The 19,390-nt window shown below is 35.0% G+C and overlaps 1 protein-coding gene across 1 annotated transcript in view; it reads right to left on the bottom strand.

The window, feature by feature from the left end:
- SI (sucrase-isomaltase) overlaps window positions 1-19,390 on the bottom strand; it is a 108,998-nt gene that overhangs the window by 14,630 nt on the left and 74,978 nt on the right. The window contains exons 36-44 of the mRNA XM_018053782.1: window positions 19,153-19,291; window positions 15,488-15,621; window positions 13,508-13,542; window positions 13,304-13,420; window positions 10,262-10,410; window positions 7,135-7,219; window positions 6,994-7,050; window positions 6,285-6,409; window positions 704-792 (exon numbers count right to left, since the gene is read on the bottom strand). Coding sequence (XP_017909271.1) covers window positions 704-792; window positions 6,285-6,409; window positions 6,994-7,050; window positions 7,135-7,219; window positions 10,262-10,410; window positions 13,304-13,420; window positions 13,508-13,542; window positions 15,488-15,621; window positions 19,153-19,291 — 930 coding nt within the window. The remainder of the gene's footprint in view (window positions 1-703; window positions 793-6,284; window positions 6,410-6,993; window positions 7,051-7,134; window positions 7,220-10,261; window positions 10,411-13,303; window positions 13,421-13,507; window positions 13,543-15,487; window positions 15,622-19,152; window positions 19,292-19,390) is intronic.

The following is a 19,390-nucleotide window of genomic DNA, read 5'->3' as shown; positions in this document are numbered from 1 at the left end:
CTTATGATTGTTCCATGTATTATCAATTGTGTAACACATTTTTTGTCTCTGCCCAGGTCAATAAGCTACAACATGCAGTGCCAGTTCAACAAGGATATATAAAACTACACCCAACCATGGGAAATATCACTCACCCTTAGATGGACACCACTATAAGGACTCTGAGGCTTGAGATTAGCAAGAGGGGGAGGCCCAATATCCCTCACTATCCCAGTTTAGCAGGAAGTAGCCAGAAAGACCTCGATGGAGGCCTCTATTCCTAAAGAATTGCACCTCCCATCTCTTGAGGGAGGAATTTTAGGCAGTTAGAATAGGAAAAAGGGAGCCCCAAAAACAGCAGTGGCTAAAAGACAAAGAAAAAGCCTGCAAAAATAGAACAAAGGACAGTCTGAGGACCAGAGTAAGAACCTCAGGTGAAGCAAACAGCCCTCCTGGCTAGCCCAATTTACATAGGGCAGGTTCAGGGGGAGGAAGAAAAACAATATAAAAAGAGGAGTTTCTGGATTCTTTTCTCTTCTGTTCACTTCTTTTGGATCGGCCCACCCTCACGCTTCAAGGATGGTTTTCTTTTGCTTGCCAAATGAAACCAAGCTGTATCACCAAGCTGTAACAGTGGTCTGTCCATTGCTTCAAATTTTTGCTGTGGCGAGACAGAACCGAGGAAATTACACACTCCCCTGACACTCCTAAATGGAACACTTACCAATAGTCTCTCCATCATCCCAAAACAGAGATCCTCGTGCCATCTGATTATCATCTGCAGCAACAATGAGCTTCATGTAATTCTGCCGGCTGTAAAAAGAATATAGTTTTATGAACGTTTAAAGAGTATCGAGTGTTTTATTGTATGTGTCCAAAGAACACAAATAAGGATATCAATTAAGGAGAATACAAATTGTTTTAGGAAAAGAAAACAAAAGGATTTTCCTGGCTTCCCTGCTGGTTCAGATAGTGAAGAATCTGCCTGTAATGCAGAAGATCTAGGTTCAGTCCCTGCCTGGAAAGATCCTCTGAAAAAGGGAATGGCTACCTACTCCAATATCCTTGCCAGAAGCATTCCATGGAGAGAGGAGTCTGGTGGGATATAGTCCATGGAATCACAGAGAGTCAGACACAACTGAGTGACTAACAAGAATGGAAAGTATATAAACCACAAAATCCTTCATATTTAATAGAAAATATCATGCATATCTTTGATATCAAGGATTCACTTACTATAGAAAATCAGAAGTGACCACATTTATAATTAAAACCATGTTAAGGTTATTTATTTATTTATACTTTCTATGATAATTCTATGATTGACCATTAAACATAAAGCTATTTCAGTAGCATGTTTTAATCCTTATGACATAAATTATCCTCATATTTCCGTATATAAATAACTTAATTATCATTGACAGCTGTTAATAAGAATGTGAAGAGTAGCTAGTAGAAAATTGCAAATCCTGTCTTTGGATTGAGCAATACTTACCATCTTCTGCCGATAATATGCTTATTTCTGAATTAAATATCTGCTTCCATTCTCAGTATACTAATCACTTGGTTTGAGAGCCTTATACTGCCATGGAAGGATTAATTATGCTTAGCTATCTGCCTTTTCTGATCACAAATGTTAAAGGCTGTACTGCTATGGAAGTATCCTAAAATATCCAAACTATCTAGAGTTCAAATCTCCATAGCAAGTTTATATTTTCCAAGTAAAGATTTTAGCAGGTATGTATGTATGTATTTCAGTTCACAGTCACTGAATTAAAAGATAAGTAGATCTTATTAGCAACATGAATATCTGGTTTAACATAATTTCCCAACATACTTAAAATGAGATTAAGAGAAGCTTCACAACTTTCATTTTACCCTGTATAGAATGAAAGTTCAGTTTACCCTTGAACAACATACATCCAAGTAACCACAGTTCCTCTGCACCCACAGATTCAGCCAATCATGGACTGAGTAGTACTGTAGTATTTACTACTGAGAAATATCCACATATAAGCAGACTCATGTAATTCAAACTCATGTTGTTCAAAGGTTAACTGTATACCTAAATATCTTATTTACTTTACCCATCTACACACACACACACACACACACACACACACACACACACACACACACACAAACAGAATGGCCTTTCTAGTCCTCTTTAATAACATAAGGATTCTTCAAGGCAAAACTTATAACGGGTCTCCTTCATGAGATTCTTACTTCTCAGGTGCAATCATTTTTCTCCTCTTTAATGATATCAATATAAAGTATTGGAGGAGTACTGGAGCAGGGCATGGCAACCCACTCCAGTATTCTTGCCTGAGAATCCCCATGGACAGAGGAGCCTAGCCAGCTACAGTTCATGAAGTTGCAAAGAGTCAGACATAACTGAGTGACTATCCACAGCACAAGATAAGGTGTTGATAGAGATGGATCTGGATGGCTTTGCTGTTGCTGCTGCTAAGCAGCTTCAGTCGTGTCTGACTCTGTGCGACCCCATAGATGGCAGCCCACCAGGCTCCTCTGTCCTTGGGATTCTCCAGGTAAGAACACTGGAGTGGATTGCCATTTCCTTCTCCAATGCAAGAAAGTGAAAAATGAAAGTGAAGTCGCTCAGTCATGTCTGACTCTTAGCGACCCCATGAACTGCAGCCTTCCAGGCTCCTCATAACCTATTCATGCCAGCTGGGGCTGTCAGCACATGGATCACCATGAGAGGAGGTACAGCAGGAGATGAGAAGAGAAACAGAACTGAGTCTTCTAGAATCTGAATATCTAAGCCAGGAGTTTAACAGTGGAAATAGATTCTGTGATTGGTAACAGAAATTCATTCTTACATCAGTCATAGGAGACAGAATGGACCCACAACCCCTGGTAGATATGACACATTGTTGAACAAGAGGGAGATGTCACATAAGCAGTCTTAGAAGATGTTCATTTATAAATGGTAATGGATAGAAAATCTGAACTACCTTTTATTGTAAAATGGGACAAGATTGATAAAAACAGGTCTGGTTCTTCTATGGACAACAGAGGACTTAGCAGTTTGAAAGAGTAGTGATAGTGTCAATAGATATCTACTTTCATAAACTAATGTGAATCAGGGAATGTGTCATAGTACGGATGGAGGAAGAAAAGGGGGACTGGAAAAGACAGAAGGAAAGAGAAGTCTTCTGAGCATTGTTTGTTTAAAGTTCATAGAAAAGTTCATTTTAAAAATATACTTTGGAAAAGAAGAAGTAAAACTCTCACTGTTTGCAGATGACATGATCCTCTACATAGAAAACACTAAAGACTCCAACAGAAAATTACTAGAGCTCATCAATGAATATAGTAAAGTTGCAGGATATAAAATCAACACACAGATATCCCTTGCATTCCTATACACTAATAATGAGAAAGTAGAAAAAGAAATTAAGGAAACAATTCCATTCACCATTGCAACGAAAAGAATAAAATACTTAGGAATATATCTACCTAAAGAAACTAAAGACCTATATATAGAAAACTATAAAACACTGATGAAAGAAATCAAAGAGGACACTAATAGATGGAAAAAATATACCATGTTCATGGATTGGAAGAATCAATATAGTGAAAATGAGTATTCTACCCAAAGCAATCTACAGATTCAATGCAATCCCTATCAAGCTACCAGCCACATTTTTCACAGAACTAGAACAAATAATTTCAAGATTTGTATGGAAATACAAAAAACCTCAAATAGCCAAAGCAATCTTGAGAAAGAAGGATGGAACTGGAGGAATCAACTTGCCTGACTTCAGGCTCTACTACAAAGCCGCAGTCATCAAGACAGTATGGTACTGGCACAAAGACAGAAATATAAATCAATGGAACAAAATAGAAAGCACAGAGATAAATCCACACACCTATGGACACCTTATCTTTGACAAAGGAGGCAAGAATATACAATGGAGTAAAGACAATCTCTTTAACAAGTGGTGCTGGGAAAACTGGTCAACCACTTGTAAAAGAATTTAACTAGATCACTTTCTAACACCACACACAAAAATAAACTCAAAATGGATTAAAGATCTAAATGTAAGACCAGAAACTATAAAACTCCTAGAGGAGAACATAGGCAAAACACTCTCCGACATAAATCACAGCAGGATCCTTTATGATCCACCTCCCAATATACTGGAAATAAAAGCAAAAATAAACAAATGGGATCTAATTAAAATTAAAAGCTTCTGCACAACAAAGGAAACTATAAGCAATGTGAAAAGACAACCTTCAGAATGGGAGAAAATAATAGCAAATGAAGCAACTGACAAACAACTAATCTCAAAAATATAAAAGCAACTTATGCAGCTCAATTGCAGAAAAATAAACGACCCAATCAAAAATGGGCCAAAGAACTAAATAGAAATTTCTCCAAAGAAGACATACAGATGGCTAACAAACACATGAAAAGATGCTCAACATCACTCATTATCAGAGAAATGCAGATCAAGACCACAATGAGGTACCACTTCATACCAGTCAGAATGGCTGTGATCCAAAAGTCTGCAAGCAATAAATGCTGGAGAGGGTGTGGAGATAAGGGAACCCTCTTACACTGTTGATGGGAATACAAACTAGTACAGCCACTATGGAAAACAGTGTGGAGATTCCTTTAAAAATTGCAAATAGAGCTGCCTTATGACCCAGCAATCCCACTGCTGGGCACACACACCGAGGAAACCAGAATTGAAAGAGACACATGTACCCCAATGTTCATCACAGCACTGTTTATAAGAGCCAGGACATGGAAACAACCTAGATGTCCATCAGCAGATGAATGGATAAGAAAGCAGTGGTACATATACACAATGGAGTATTACTCAGCCATTAAAAAGAATACATTTGAATCAGTTTTAATGAGATGGATCAAACTGGAGCTGATTATACAGAGTGAAGTAAGTCAGAAAGAAAAACACCAATACAGTATACTAACACATATATAAGGAATTTAGAAAGAAGGTAATGATAACCCTGTATGTGAGACAGCAAAAGAGACACAGATGTATAGAACAGACTTTTGGACTCTGTGGGAGAGGTAGAGGGTGAGATGATTTGCGAGAATGGCACTGAAACATGTATACTATCATTTAAGAAACAAATCATCAGTCTATGTTCAATGCAGGATACAGGGTGCTTGGGGCTGGTGCACGGGGATGATCCAGAGGGACAATATGGGGTGGGAGGTGGGAGGTGAGTTCAGGATTGGGAACTCATGTACACCCGTGGTGGATTCATGTCAATGTATGACAAAACAAACACAGTATTGTAAAGTAAAATAAGGCAAAAATAAAAATTAAAAAATAAAATAAATTAAAAAATAAAAATATACTTTAATGAATAAAATAATACTTCTTTCCAAATACCAGACTCAGAAAAAATAATGAGTCTTAGGTGAGGCAGCCATTTAAAATACAAAAACTTTGCATGTTATCAATACCTTTGCATGTTTATACAGAAGACATTAAATTTCAGTTGTTGTTTTGGTCTGTGAAACATTTCTATCATGTTGGAAATCAATTTTCCATGAGTCAAGTTTCTACATTATTTAAGCACTGACAATTTTTCTCCCTTCAAAGCAAATAATGGATAATTTACTCAAAGTCTACTATAAATATGTTGAGTTTCCCAAAACTTGGCATTCCTTCATTGTGACACAAACCTCCTGCATGGACAGTATCCACCTGGGTCACTTGATGTCACTCACCCACATGGGACTTGGGGATCAAGTGACACTGAAGTAAACATGAAGCTCATATTTCTTGCTATGCCATGAGTAAGACCTTTGTCTCAGACACAGTAGTTATGAAACTGTGGCAGGCTAACCTGTAAGCTTGGAAGTAGGATAAAATCTCAGAACTTTCCTGGTTCTTGACAATTCTAGCATTATGTATCTGAAAATCTAATCTGAGTTCTGTAAACACTTTGTTTTTGTTGCTGTTGGTCAGTTGCTAAATCTTGTCCAACTCTTTACAACCGTAGCTGACAGGTTCCTCTGTCCTCCACTATCTCCCTGGTGTTGCTCAATTTCATGTCCATTTAGTTGGTGATACTCTCTAATCATCTTATCCTCTGCTGCCCTCTTCTCCATTTGTCTTCAATCTTTCCCAGCATCAGGGTCTTTTCTAATAAGTAAGCTCTTGGCATGCAGGGCCAAAATGGGGCTTCAGCAACAGTCCTTCCAATGAATATTCAGGCTCGATTTCCTTTAGAATTAACTGGTTTGATCGACTTGCAGTTCAAGGGACTCTCAAGACTTACACTTCACTTACCTGTAAAATGTGTTGTTAGCAGGCTCTTGACATGGTAGGATGTAACCACCACGGACATGTAGGTTGATTTCATATAAAGGAGCTGCAAACGTATGAAATGTTTCTCTGACACCAATATCTTTGCCCTGGAAATGAGACAGTTGCAAGAAAGAACAAAAGCAATAAGAGAATCATCAGCAACACTGGTACTTGAGGGGGTACATTTATAGAATCAAATAATATAATTTTTAATTTAAAAAATAACAAAACCACACACATTTATTCAGGAAGTTATGTTGGTTAAATGATAAACCAGTTTATTCCTTAGGTTATTTATAGCTTTGACATTAACTTACCACTATTTTTTGTAGTATGCACATGCAGAAAATACATGGGTGTTTGATGGGTCACAAAAGTTATTCCTGACTTGTCACATATATTATTCTTGGAAGGAATGCATTACTTTTAGCAATCTTCTTGAATACTTAATAAAAGGTAATGACCTTTTAATGCACAATGTACAATTTTGTCATTTATTTAGTTAAATAAATCCATGACTATATAACAATCTATGGCACAATAAATTAACTCTCTCACTGTTTGTTAATTAGCAAGAAACATCTTCTTTTGAAGTGGAAAGGAAAACAAGTATGTCATTAATAAAAATGCTATAATCAATTTGTTACTCATTTCTATTTTGTCAGTCCCCCCAAATTTCTTAATTACTTACTGTATGGTAATCAAACCACCGAGCATTAGGGACATAGCCTTCTACAGTGTCAACGTACTGGAATTTAAAAATATATAGTCATTAAAAACATATAAACCAAAGAATATTCTTTTGTGAACAAAAATATTAAATGGGACTTACAGGTTCCAATACAGGGGTAACCATAAATGCTGGACCCCACAGAAACTGTTTGAATATATCCCAGGTTGGCTTTTCATTTAAAAACCTGGACAAAATATATACAAAGTTAAATCAAATAAATTTATCTCTTTGAAATACAATAAAATAATTATTGAAAACATATTTTGAAGTAAGGACTTTTGTGGATAGAAGTGCAAATCAAACTATAAAAGATCAAAAACAATTTCATCATTTGGAATTCAATATGTGAAAGTCACTCAGTCATGTCCAACTCTTTGTGACCCAATGGACTATACAGTCCATGGAATTCTCCAGGCCAGAATACTGGAGTATGTAGCTGTTCCCTTCTCCAGGGGATCTTCCCAACTCAGGGATTGAACCCAGGTCTCTGGCATTGCAGGCAGATTCTTTACAAGCTGAGCCACCAGGGAAGCCCCAAAATTCAATACACAGTGGTACAATATTTTATGAGTAAATCTAGAGCATGACTAAACCTTCTGACAAAATGCAGAGTTGCAATGGACATGTAAGACCGACTGAGTGAGAAATCTCCTTTGAAGTGAACTTAAGTTCAGTTTGGTCAGTTCAGTTCAATCGCTCAGTTATGTTCAACTCTTTGTGACCCCATGAATCACAGCACACCAGGCCTCCCTGTCCATCACCAATACATAAGTTCAAATATTAACTTTGCCAAATAGAAGATCAAAAAACAGGAAGCAAAGATACAAACACTCTGGAAGAAAAGTGTGAGACTATGAAAGTGCTGCACTCAGTATGTCAGCAAATTTGGAAAACTGAGCAGTGGCCACAGGACTGGAAAAAGGTCAATTTTCATTCTAATCCCAAAGAAAGGCAATGTCAAAGAAAGTTCAAACTACCACACAATGGCACTCATCTCAACACTAGTAATGTAATGCTTAAAATTCTCCAAGCCAGGCTTCAGCAATATGTGAACTGTGAACTTCCAGATGTTCAAGCTGGTTTTAGAAAAGGCAGAGGAACCAGAGGTCAAATTGTCAACATCCACTGGATCATCAAAAAAGCAAGAAAGTTACAGAAAAACATCTATTTCTGCTTTATTGACTATAAAGCCTTGGACTGTGTGGATCACAATACTGTGGAAAATTCTGAAAGAGATGGCACTACAAGACCACCTGACATACCCCTTGAGAAACCTGTATGCAGGTTAGGAAGCAACAGTTAGAACTGTATATGGAACAACGGACTGGTTGTTCCAGTCCAAATAGGAAAAGGAGTATGTCAAGGCTATATATTGTCACCCTGCTTTTTTAACCTCTATGCAGAGTACATCATGAAAACCCTGGGCTGGAGGAAGCACAAGCTGGAATCAATATTGCCGGGAGAAACATCAATAACCTCAGATATGCAGATGACACCACCATTATGGCAGAAAGTGAAAAGGAACTAAAAAGCCTCTTGATGAAAGTGAAAGATGAGAGTGAAAAAGTTGGCTTAAAGCTCAATATTCAGAAAACGAAGATCATGGCATCTGGTCCCATCACTTCATGGGAAATAGATGGGGAAACAGTGGAAACAGTGTCAGACTTTATTTTTCTGGACTCCAAAATCACTGCAGATGGTGACTGCAGGAAGAAATTAAAAGACGCTTACTTTTTGGAAGGAAAGTTATGACCAACCTAGATAGCATATTGAAAAGCAGAGACATTACTTTGCCAACAAAGGTCCATCTAGTCAAGGCTATGGTTTTTCCAATGGCCATGTATGTATGTGAGAGTTGGACTGTGAAGAAAGAAAGACTGTGAATGCCAAAGAATAGATGCTTTTGAACTGTGGTGTTGGAGAAGACTCTTGAGAGTCCCTTGGACTGCAAGGAGATCCAACCAGTCAATCCTAAAGGAGATCTGTCCTGGGTGCTCATTGGAAGGACTGATGCTAAAGCTGAAACTCTAGTACTTTGGCCACCTCATGGAAGAGTTGACTCATTGGAAAAGACTCTGATGCTGGGAGGGATTGGGGACAAGAGGAGAAGGCGAGGACAGAGGATGAAATAGCTGGATGACATCACTGACTCAATGGACATGAATCTGAGTGAACTCCAGGAGTTGGTGATGTACAGGGAGACCTGGCCTGCTGCGAATCATGGGGTCGCCAAGATTAGGTCATGACTGTGTGACTAAACTGAACTGAACTGCTTAATTTAAGTAAATATTCTCTGTATTTTTTTTACTGGTTTATGAATAGTGAAATCTAACAAATGACCACATTCAATTATTCTGATAATATAGGTCACATGGGAAGTTAAGTATATCATGATTATTTCAATTTTTTTTTGGTTTGTATACATGTTTGTTTTTTATTTTGTGTAACATCCATAAGAAATGTATTTGCACTAAAAACAGAACATGTTAACATTTTTGCAACTATATTCATAGAATTGAATTTCAAGATTTGGTCATGTATCAGTTTGAAATTTAAAGAGTAAATCCAAAACAATTGTCTACAAAGAATGGGAGAGTTAGGATGGTCTTCCTCAGTCAGGCATTTGTATGTGGTACATTAACTGAATTGCAATAAACTTCAGTTAAACAAATTATAATATAGAGATAATATTACTTATTTGCAAGAATTCTCAAAAATACACACTGTAATAAGGTCTATAAGTAATCTAAAACAATACTTGGTATGTAGTAGTTATTTCTAAAAATTATTGCTTTTTAAAAACTGGTTAATGTACTTCATTTTTAATGGCTTATATTAGACTGCTTTTTAGCAGATTTCCTCATGTAAATGCTTATTAATCCAAAATGTACAATAAAACAACAACAAAAAATGTTTTAGTTTAAAATATTTTATATTGAAGTGAAAGTAGATTGGAGAGTGAAAGTCAAGGTCGCTCAGTCATGCTGACTCTTTGTGATCCCATGGACTACACACTCCATGGAATTCCCTAGTCCAGAATACTGAAGTGGATAGCCATTCCCTCATCCAGGGGATCTTCCCAACCCAGGGATTAAATCCAGTCTCCCACATTGCAGGCGGATTCTTTACCAGCTGAGTCACCAGGGAAAGCCCATTTTATATTGATAATTGAATAAAACAAAGAATAGCTAATTTCTTTGTGGTAGGAAAAAGAATGTGAACTTACTCATGCAAAAGGGGTCGGATAACAGTGCCACCATGAGCATGAATTTCATGCATCTGTGTATAGAAGTAGGGCAATAAAGTGTATCTAATATTTAGAATGTCCCTTGACATTGTAGAAAAAGTTTTATTCCAGGAAGCAGGATCTTGTCTCTGAAACAAAGCAAAATGAAATATAAGCTCTTGTCCTTGGTTAAATCATAGTTTTCAAATACATATTTGAAGGATAAAAACTATGGAATAATTTAAATCACCATCATATGCTACATACGTTCTTCACAAAATTCTTCTGGAGTAATATTTCTATCTCATATGATGGAAAGACAGAGCATAATATTAACACTCTAATAAGAAAGTGCAAATTAAGCTCATACATGATTTCATGTAGGTGAACCTACTTAAAGAGCAGTTCATATTTGAATAGGTGACAAATACCCTTGTCAACTGTGGTGATACTCACTATAGGATGAAAAATCTAGGGGAGAAACAGAATGCTATACAAAAGTGGATTGAAATAAAGAGACATGCCAAGTCCATCACAGTAACCCTGCACACTGTGATCTCATGAGAAATGAATAAACTATGGTACTGAAGAAATAATAGTATAGGAAGAGGAGAGGATCAAATTAATATTGCATAACAAAAAAGAACATGCCCACCAAATCTGCTCTGGAATCTCTCTCCAGGTAAAAAGCCTAAAATTGATCCTGGAAAGTTAAAAACTTCTAAATAATGTTGTGGGCTTCCCTCATGGCTCAGTGGTAAAGAATCTGCCTGCCAATGCAGAAGACTCAAGAGAGGCTGGTTCAATCCCTGGGTCAGGAGGATCCCCTGGAGGAGGAAATGGCAACCCGCTTGAGTATTCTCAAGGGAAATTGCCTGGTGGGCTATAGTCCATGGGGTTGCACAACCCATGCACGCACTCAAACACACTTACTGGTTAAAAAATAATAGGGAAATTGATTACTATCTTACATTCTACGTTATATCAAGGGAACAAATAAGACTGCCGCATGACTCCAGGGGACAACACTTTCAGTGTTTTTTGTGATTATCAACAGGAACAGAGTTTTTAAGAGTGGTATCCTATCTATGAAGATTCCAATTTTCCTAGATTCCAGTAGTAAAAACGTTTGAATGGTGACCAATTGTTAAATTGGTACATGTAGAATTAGAATAGGTAAAACCTTGAAAGTACAATGATCCAATAACTACTAAGCTCTGTCTTCTACTGTTACCAGTTTCCAAGTCAAGTTAGAAGAGGTAAAGACCATATCTGTTGCATACTGACTTTGTTGACATTATTTCAGTTTTTACATGCTGAAAATAAGCATTTAATCCTAAACCATACATTCCTAAATTCAATTATACTACCTCCTAAACGTGAGACTTCTGTTCTTCACATTTCATTCAGAAATACTTCATCAGTCTTTCCCTCTCCAATTTCATAGTCTTCAAAACTCCAGCCACATTCCCACTTTGTGGTCTTTCACTTGTTCCCCCGTATGTTTAAATTCATCCCCGTATGTTTAAATTCATCCCCGTATGTTTAAATTTGTTTGTTTCCCCAACTCAAGTCTCTGCTCTAATGCTAATGTCACTTTATCCAAGAAGACTTCCCTGAGCATCCCCTCTAAAACAGAACCCAAATAACTCTTTATAATTTTAGCTTACCCAAGTTTTCCCTCATATGACTTATTTGGACTGCTGTTCTATATACATATTTTATACATATATATATATATATAATTATCTCTATCCTTTGGATATATATTATATAAATCATATGGAGTGCAGGGACTTTGTAAATTATTAAATAGATTTTCAATGAATTCCTCTTGAATGAAAGAAAAATTAAAGAATTATTAAAGAATCCCTGTTTAGGATTTTATTCATTCAAGCCTCAATCTCCTAATAATACAGCTTTCTGAATTGCATTATTGACAAAATGTTCTCCTGTTAAAATATTCCTATCTTATCAACTTCTCTATTGCCCAACTTATTACAAATTATTACAAAGAATTACAAATTCTCCCAAAATGTGGCCCCATACTGCCTTTAACCTTGTATATATTTTCATTTTGTAATACAAATTTTTCCTTCTATTCTGACTAAAATTTCCTAGAGGTGACATGAAGAATTCACAACACATGATGAATTCTGCCATTCAGTTATTATGGCTAAACTGCATCCTTAAAAGACCAGCTCCATCTACAATTCTTCCATGAGGTGCATTTTGATAATTTATCTTTTTTTCTATAATTTTTCACTGAAAATGAATATCACAAAATATAACAGTTAAATACTGTCTTCAATTGTTTATACTTTTCTATGAGCTGTGTGCTGTCACTTCAATCGTGCCCAGCTCTTTGCAACCCTATGGAACATATAGCCCTCCAGGTTCCTCTGTCCATGGGATTCTTCAGGCAATAATACTGGAGTGGGTTGCCATCCTCCTCCAGGGGATCTTCCGGCCCAAGGACTGAACCTACATTTCCTATGTCTCCTGAACTGGCAGGCAAGTTCTTTACCACTAATGCCACCAACCACCTCACTCAAAAAGTTCTTCCAGTTTAGTAAAGTATATATAAAGTATATAGTGCCACCACATATAAATTTGTTCTCATGATTCCCTTTTCCTTTTATTTCTTCTCAATTCATCTTTAAAATGTTTGCTGTTTAAATTTTCCCATTTCACACATTGATGCTAGTATTTTAAGTGACTTTTTCTAATTATTTAGTTTGAAGTCAATTTTTTTTCATTGTTCTGTCCAGGTTTGTAAGGATTTCCAGAAGCAGTTTTTGCCCTGGCTTCTCCAATATTATATAGAACAGCAGTACATATGCCACCCAACCAAGTCTTAAACCCCAAAGTATAAAGATAACCCAAATCAGGAAATTCTTAAACTGATGGGCTCAGATGCCCTCAGTAAATGTAGAGATTCAAAGCATTCATCTGGAAATCAGCTAGGAAGGGCGAATTCTAGTCAAAGATGCTTAAGGTTAGTGGGACAAAGGAATGAGAGTAAATGCAGTAATTACATACTCTAGTAAATGCACTGTTGTGATTTCTTGCATATGGATAAAATGCTCCAAGTTGCATCCAGCGGGCACAGAGCTGATATTCTGAATTGTTGAAGAAACCACAGATATCTGCTCCAGTCTAAAATATAGTGATATTTAATGAATGTTAATAGTATGTTTTTTAATATTCACAAGTGATGAAAATAAGAGGAATAGAACTACTTACATATGACATTCCAAAGAGACTAAATTCCATCATACCTAAAAATTATAAAAGAAAGTTGCAGAAATCAATATTTTGATATTTGCTTTTTTCTTTTTTCTTTTTTAATTTTAATTTTTACTTTATTTTACTTTACAATACTGTATTGGTTTTGCCATACATTGACATGAATCCACCACGAGCGTACATGAGTTCCCAAACATGAAACACCCCTCCCACCTCCCACCCCATATCATCTCTCTGGATCATCCCCATGCACCAGCCCCAAGCATCCTGTATCCAGCATCAAACATAGACCGGTGATTCATTTCTTACATGATAGTATACATGTTTCAGTGCCATTCTCCAAAATCACCCCACCCTCTCCGTCTCCCTCAGAGTCCAAAAGTCCGTTCTATACATCTGTGTCTCTTTTGCTGTCTCGCATATAGGGTCATCATTACCATCTTTCTAAATTTCATATATATGTGTTGTATACTGCATTGGTGTTTTTCTTTCTGGCTTACTTCACTCTGTATAATCGGCTCCAGTTTCATCCACCTCATTAGAACTGATTCAAATGTATTCTTTTTAATGGCTGAGTAATACTCCATTGTGTATATGTACCACAGCTTTCTTATCCATTCATCTGCTGATGGACATCTAGGTTGTTTCCATGTCCTGGCTATTATAAACAGTGCTGCGATGAACATTGGGGTACATGTGTCTCTTTCAATTCTGGTTTCCTCGGTGTGTATGACCAACAGTGGGATTGCTGGGTCATAAGGCAGTTCTATTTCCAGTTTTTTAAGGAATCTCCACACTGTTCTCCATAGTGGCTGTACTAGTTTGCATTCCCACCAACAGTGTAAGAGGATTCCCCTTTCTCCACATTCTCTCCAGCATTTACTGCTTGCAGACTTTTGGATCGCAGCCATTCTGACTGGTATGAAGTGGTACCTCATTGTGGTCCTGATTTTCATTTCTCTAATAATGAGTGATGTTGAGCATCTTTTCATGTGTTTGTTAGCCATCGTATGTCTTCTTTGGAGAAACGTCTATTCAGTTCTTTGGTCCATTTTTTGATTGCATAGTTTATTTTTCTGGAATTGAGCTGCATAAGTTGCTTGCATATTTTCTATTTATTTTTTCTAATACTGACCTCTAATTCAATAAAATAGCTTTTCAGATTATTAATACACTTTTTATTTTTTCTTCCTATAAAATGTACGTATTTTTTTACTTTATAGTATTAATGACATTTATAAAAATAAGACTCCTTGACTCTTTCAAGATGACACACTTAGATCACAAAGCTGTTATGAACAAATTATAGTATGAGAACATGTTAATGGCTTCCTTGGTTTTATTATTAAAATAAAAGGCTGTTTCTGTAATTATCTAGCCATAGATCTTATCATTTGAAACAAACTGAATTATCCTTATTAGATACAATCCCTTGAGGAGTGATCATTTTCATGAAATAGAATGTATGTGAATTTCCAGCTCTTCTTTTAAAGGAATATTTCTAAACATTGATTAAGTGTTTTCCTTGAATCCTAATATAAATATAAAGAATTTTTAAGTCTATATCTGAAACTGAAAAATAATCCCTTTACAAAATAATATTTTATTTACTCTTTATTCAAATACAGTCAGAAAACTTTCAAAATTTGTTTGAGATTATTCATACTTTAGCATCTACAAGATATTCTTATTCCCTAGACTCTAGAATTTCTATCCATTTCTTTTCTTAGTTCTATATGTTATTTCTCAGTTTCTGCCCTTTTATAAAAGGAAACTGAGACCAAAAGGGACAAAATTATTTTCTCAAAATAAGCTAAATCCTACTCTCTGGCCCATTGCTTTTTCATTATGTTATTTGTCAGAGAACATGTTGCCAAAAGCATATTCAAAGGACTTATAAAGTATATGAACTAGCAACAGTGAATAGCTAATACAAACTTCAAAAGAATAATGAGAAAGATGGTGACTCTCACATACCAATGATAGATTTTTCCAAATTGTCCCATGTTGCATAGTTGTCTCCAAACCAGTGTCCTGACCATCGTCCAGCAGAAGGATATGTGGAACGAGAAATAATAATTCCTCTTTTGCCAGTTGCCTTTTGCAATGCACTAATATAGATGGAGAGGAACTATGAGTTCTTATAATATATGAGATATTTTCTTCATATATTTCTACATAGGACCACTTCCTTAAACAAAAACGTATTTTATTTATGTTGTCTATGCTGTCTCTTGCTATAGCTAGCCTTTACAAGTGAGTCTTCTCTCATTATACTATAAAATCCTCACAGACATGGAAAACATCTTTTTCCCTTCCAACACATAGCAGAGCAACATGCCTAAGTGGCCCTTTTGCTATTTGACCAGTGAATATAAGCCAACTATTGATATTATCGACTCAACTAATTATATTGTGAGGTTTTGAATGAACTCATTTCATCCTACTTAAACATGTTCTCTTGATAAAGTTTAGGCCCTATTAATGCTTCAACTCTTCTTATTTATAACTAGTCGACAATCAATCTCCGTATCACTCTGCAGAGAATCTTTACTATAATACTCCCTGTTTTAGAGGGTAGTTTAAAGACAGAAAGGCTTCTCTAGGTCTTAAAAATAAAAAAAAAAATAAAAATAGTTATTCTATTTTAAGGATAGAATCTGTCCAAAGACAGATTTCAAGAGAATGGTTTTTAAAATTGGATCATATATTTTTCTTTTCCTCTCTTTTCAGGCTTTGAAGAACAAGTTTATTGACTTTATTATTTATTTAAAACATATGCTAGTGTTAAGAATAATGCAATATATTATCAGTATCTGTCTATTATAAATGTACCAAAAATTAAAAAATTCACTATTGTAATAGTTATAAAAATAATTGTTTTTATTTTATTATTCAAAATAAATTGTATATGAATAGGGACTATAGAACCATATTGGAAAAATATTTCAAATTCTTAATTAGGCAGATTTGTAACCTACAGGCATGTTATCAACTCTATGTAATCATTTCCTTGTTAAAGATGGATAACAGTGTTTGTACTGATTTCTTTATACATAAAACTTCTTCAATGAGACCTTGAGACTCTGGAGGTTTAAGGAATGCCTTAATCTTCTTTGTACTTCTTATACCTAATATAGTGCTTGGCATATAATTAATTTTTGAATTAATGAATATCTCAAACTTATAGGAAACTGAGAATTATTGAAACTGAAATAATGAAACTAAAAATGGTACAGTCTGAATAACTTGAATAAAAATATTATGCTTTCAATTCTTTCAGTTTTTTCCAATGTTAAAAAGTCTTACTGTCCATCATTTGTTTAAATGTAATTTATTTATAGCATCCTTTTACATTTGCAAGATCTTTAAATCTATAATTACTATCTCTATAATATCTGAAAGTTCAACAATTTTATTCTCATATAACTGAAAAAATTAAATAGAAAGTATTTAAAAGATATAAAAAGTCTATGGCTATGCATAAATTGAGTTATTTAACTCAACATGTAAAACTTATTAATCTTTTAATTTAAACAACAAATATGATTAAAGTTTTACTGAAAGATTTTATGTACAAGAATAAAATTAACATTAAATGTATGTTCTTTGGAAAAATGTACCAATATCTTCCTCATAATGCTATTTAAGAACTGAAAATGGATTTTAACATCCCCAAATAACTTATAACATATCATATAACAACATATCAACTATCTAGAAATTTACCTAATTTTTCCCTGAGTTTATTTATACAATTTTAATAGCTGTGGTAAGATAAAACTGGTTCATTTAGGTGTACTAAACATTGCACAGTGTGTCAGGAACCATGCTAAATTCTGTAATGTGCTCCAGAAATTCAATTTATTGTCCTCTTTGAAAAAAGATTTATTTTTCATTTCCCTTAAAGTACATATTTTTTTCTCAAGTTATATAAGTTTTGCTAATGGGTTCACCAGTCACCTCTCAATATTTCTGTTATTCTTAATATCTATAGTATTATGGTAAAGTGAGGTTAAGGAAGGGTAATTGTGCCCCATAGTATGTTTCAGTAGGGTTAACTGAAGAAGCATTTGTCTCAATAAAAAAGCATTACTCTTTAGAAATACATCTACTAGTTTTTCTGAATGCCCTTGCATTGGGATTTCGTGAACAAATCTATAGTCAATCATTCATGTAATAATATCTTAGATAATTCACTGATTCTAGGTTGAAAAGAGTTTGGTCCTGGAAATACGATGTGTGTTTCACTAAATGAGGAAATATTACCCATACCCTTTACTGCAAAATGCTTTTCATTCTTTATCAACTTTAGTCATCTACTAGAGTACTGGTTTTCAATCCCAGATGCTCATTACAACCACCTAGGTAATTAAAAAAAAAATCAGATTCTTAGGCTGCAATTCAGATTAATTAAAATCAGAATTTATATAGTACAAAAATTTCTAATTTTGTACTATATTTAAAATAGATGACCAACAAAGGCCTACTGTATAGAACAGGGAACTCTACTTAATATTCTATATTAACCTAAATGGTAAAAGAATTTGAAAAGGAATACATATATATATATATATACAAAAGTACATATACATATATGTATATATATAGGTACATATACATATATATATGTATAACTGAATCACTTTGCCATATGCCTACAAATAACACAACATTGTTAATAAACTACACTCCAATATAAAATAAAATTTAAAAAATATCCAGTGGATTACAATGTGTAGTTAAGAGCCAGTGATCTAGAGTTGCACTGTGTAGTATGGTGACCATAAGCCACATGGTATTGTTTAATTTAAATTTATGAAAGTTAAATAAAATTTAAAATTCTTTTTATGAGTTACACTAGCCTTATTGTTCAACAATTATATATGGCTGGTAGCTACCATATTGAACAATCCAGAATTATAAAACATTTCTATCATTGCAGAAAAATCTGTTGCACAATGTTAATAAAGACTTTTATTTAAAGAATAGACTATGTTTCATCATTATTAGCCTCATATAAGAATTTGTTTAACAGAGCTATTAGTGGGCTTCCCAGATGTTGTGGTGATAAAAAATCCACCTGCCAGTTCAAGAGACATGGGTTCAATTCCTGGGTTGTGAAGACGCCCTGGAATAGAAAATGGCAACCCACTTCAGTATTCTTGCCTGGAAAATTCCATGGACAGACGAGCCTGGCAGGCTACAGTCCATGGGGTCGCAAAAAGTCAAACATGACTGAGCACGTGTATGAGTATTAAAGTTTGAGAAGCTCAAATTCAATTACATAGTTTCTTATTTGCTAATAATGGATTTAAATAGCAGATTTAGCCTAGCATTTATGCTTTAATTAATGACATCAAACTATATATTGTTTACATATATTCATTAAAAATTATTCTTTGAGCTCTTACTATTCCTGAGGCATTGTGCTACTATGAGCTGAGTACATGCTTGGGAACAAAATATAATAATTCAGGGTCCTTTGGGAATAGGATGAAAATTTAAAATAAATATACAGACAGAGAGAGAGAAAAAACTATTCCAAATGCTTTGAATGATCAAGTAAGGTAAGATCAGCAGCGAAGGACTCAAAGTAAATCTAACAAATAATAGAAAGGATGATTATGAAAATTGCTTACTCATAAGTAGGTTTCAGCTGTGACCATCCATATAGATTGTGAACATCATAATGCAAAACAGATGATCCATCACTAAGAATCTGCTCTGTTTCCATACACATGGTTCTGAAATGTAATCCATCAGTTCTTTTTGTGAGTTCTGGGGAGAATCAATGAAAAAACATTAATATGTTATAAAGTCATCTGTATTGAAATCTGTAACCTGTACTCATAAGCTGTTTTGGTAAAACATTAATCT

Source organism: Capra hircus, chromosome 1 (assembly GCF_001704415.2).
Source record: "Capra hircus breed San Clemente chromosome 1, ASM170441v1, whole genome shotgun sequence".
Lineage (NCBI taxonomy): Eukaryota > Metazoa > Chordata > Mammalia > Artiodactyla > Bovidae > Capra > Capra hircus.
Note: the sequence above shows the minus strand (reverse complement) of the source record. Positions and strands in the feature narration are given on the sequence as shown.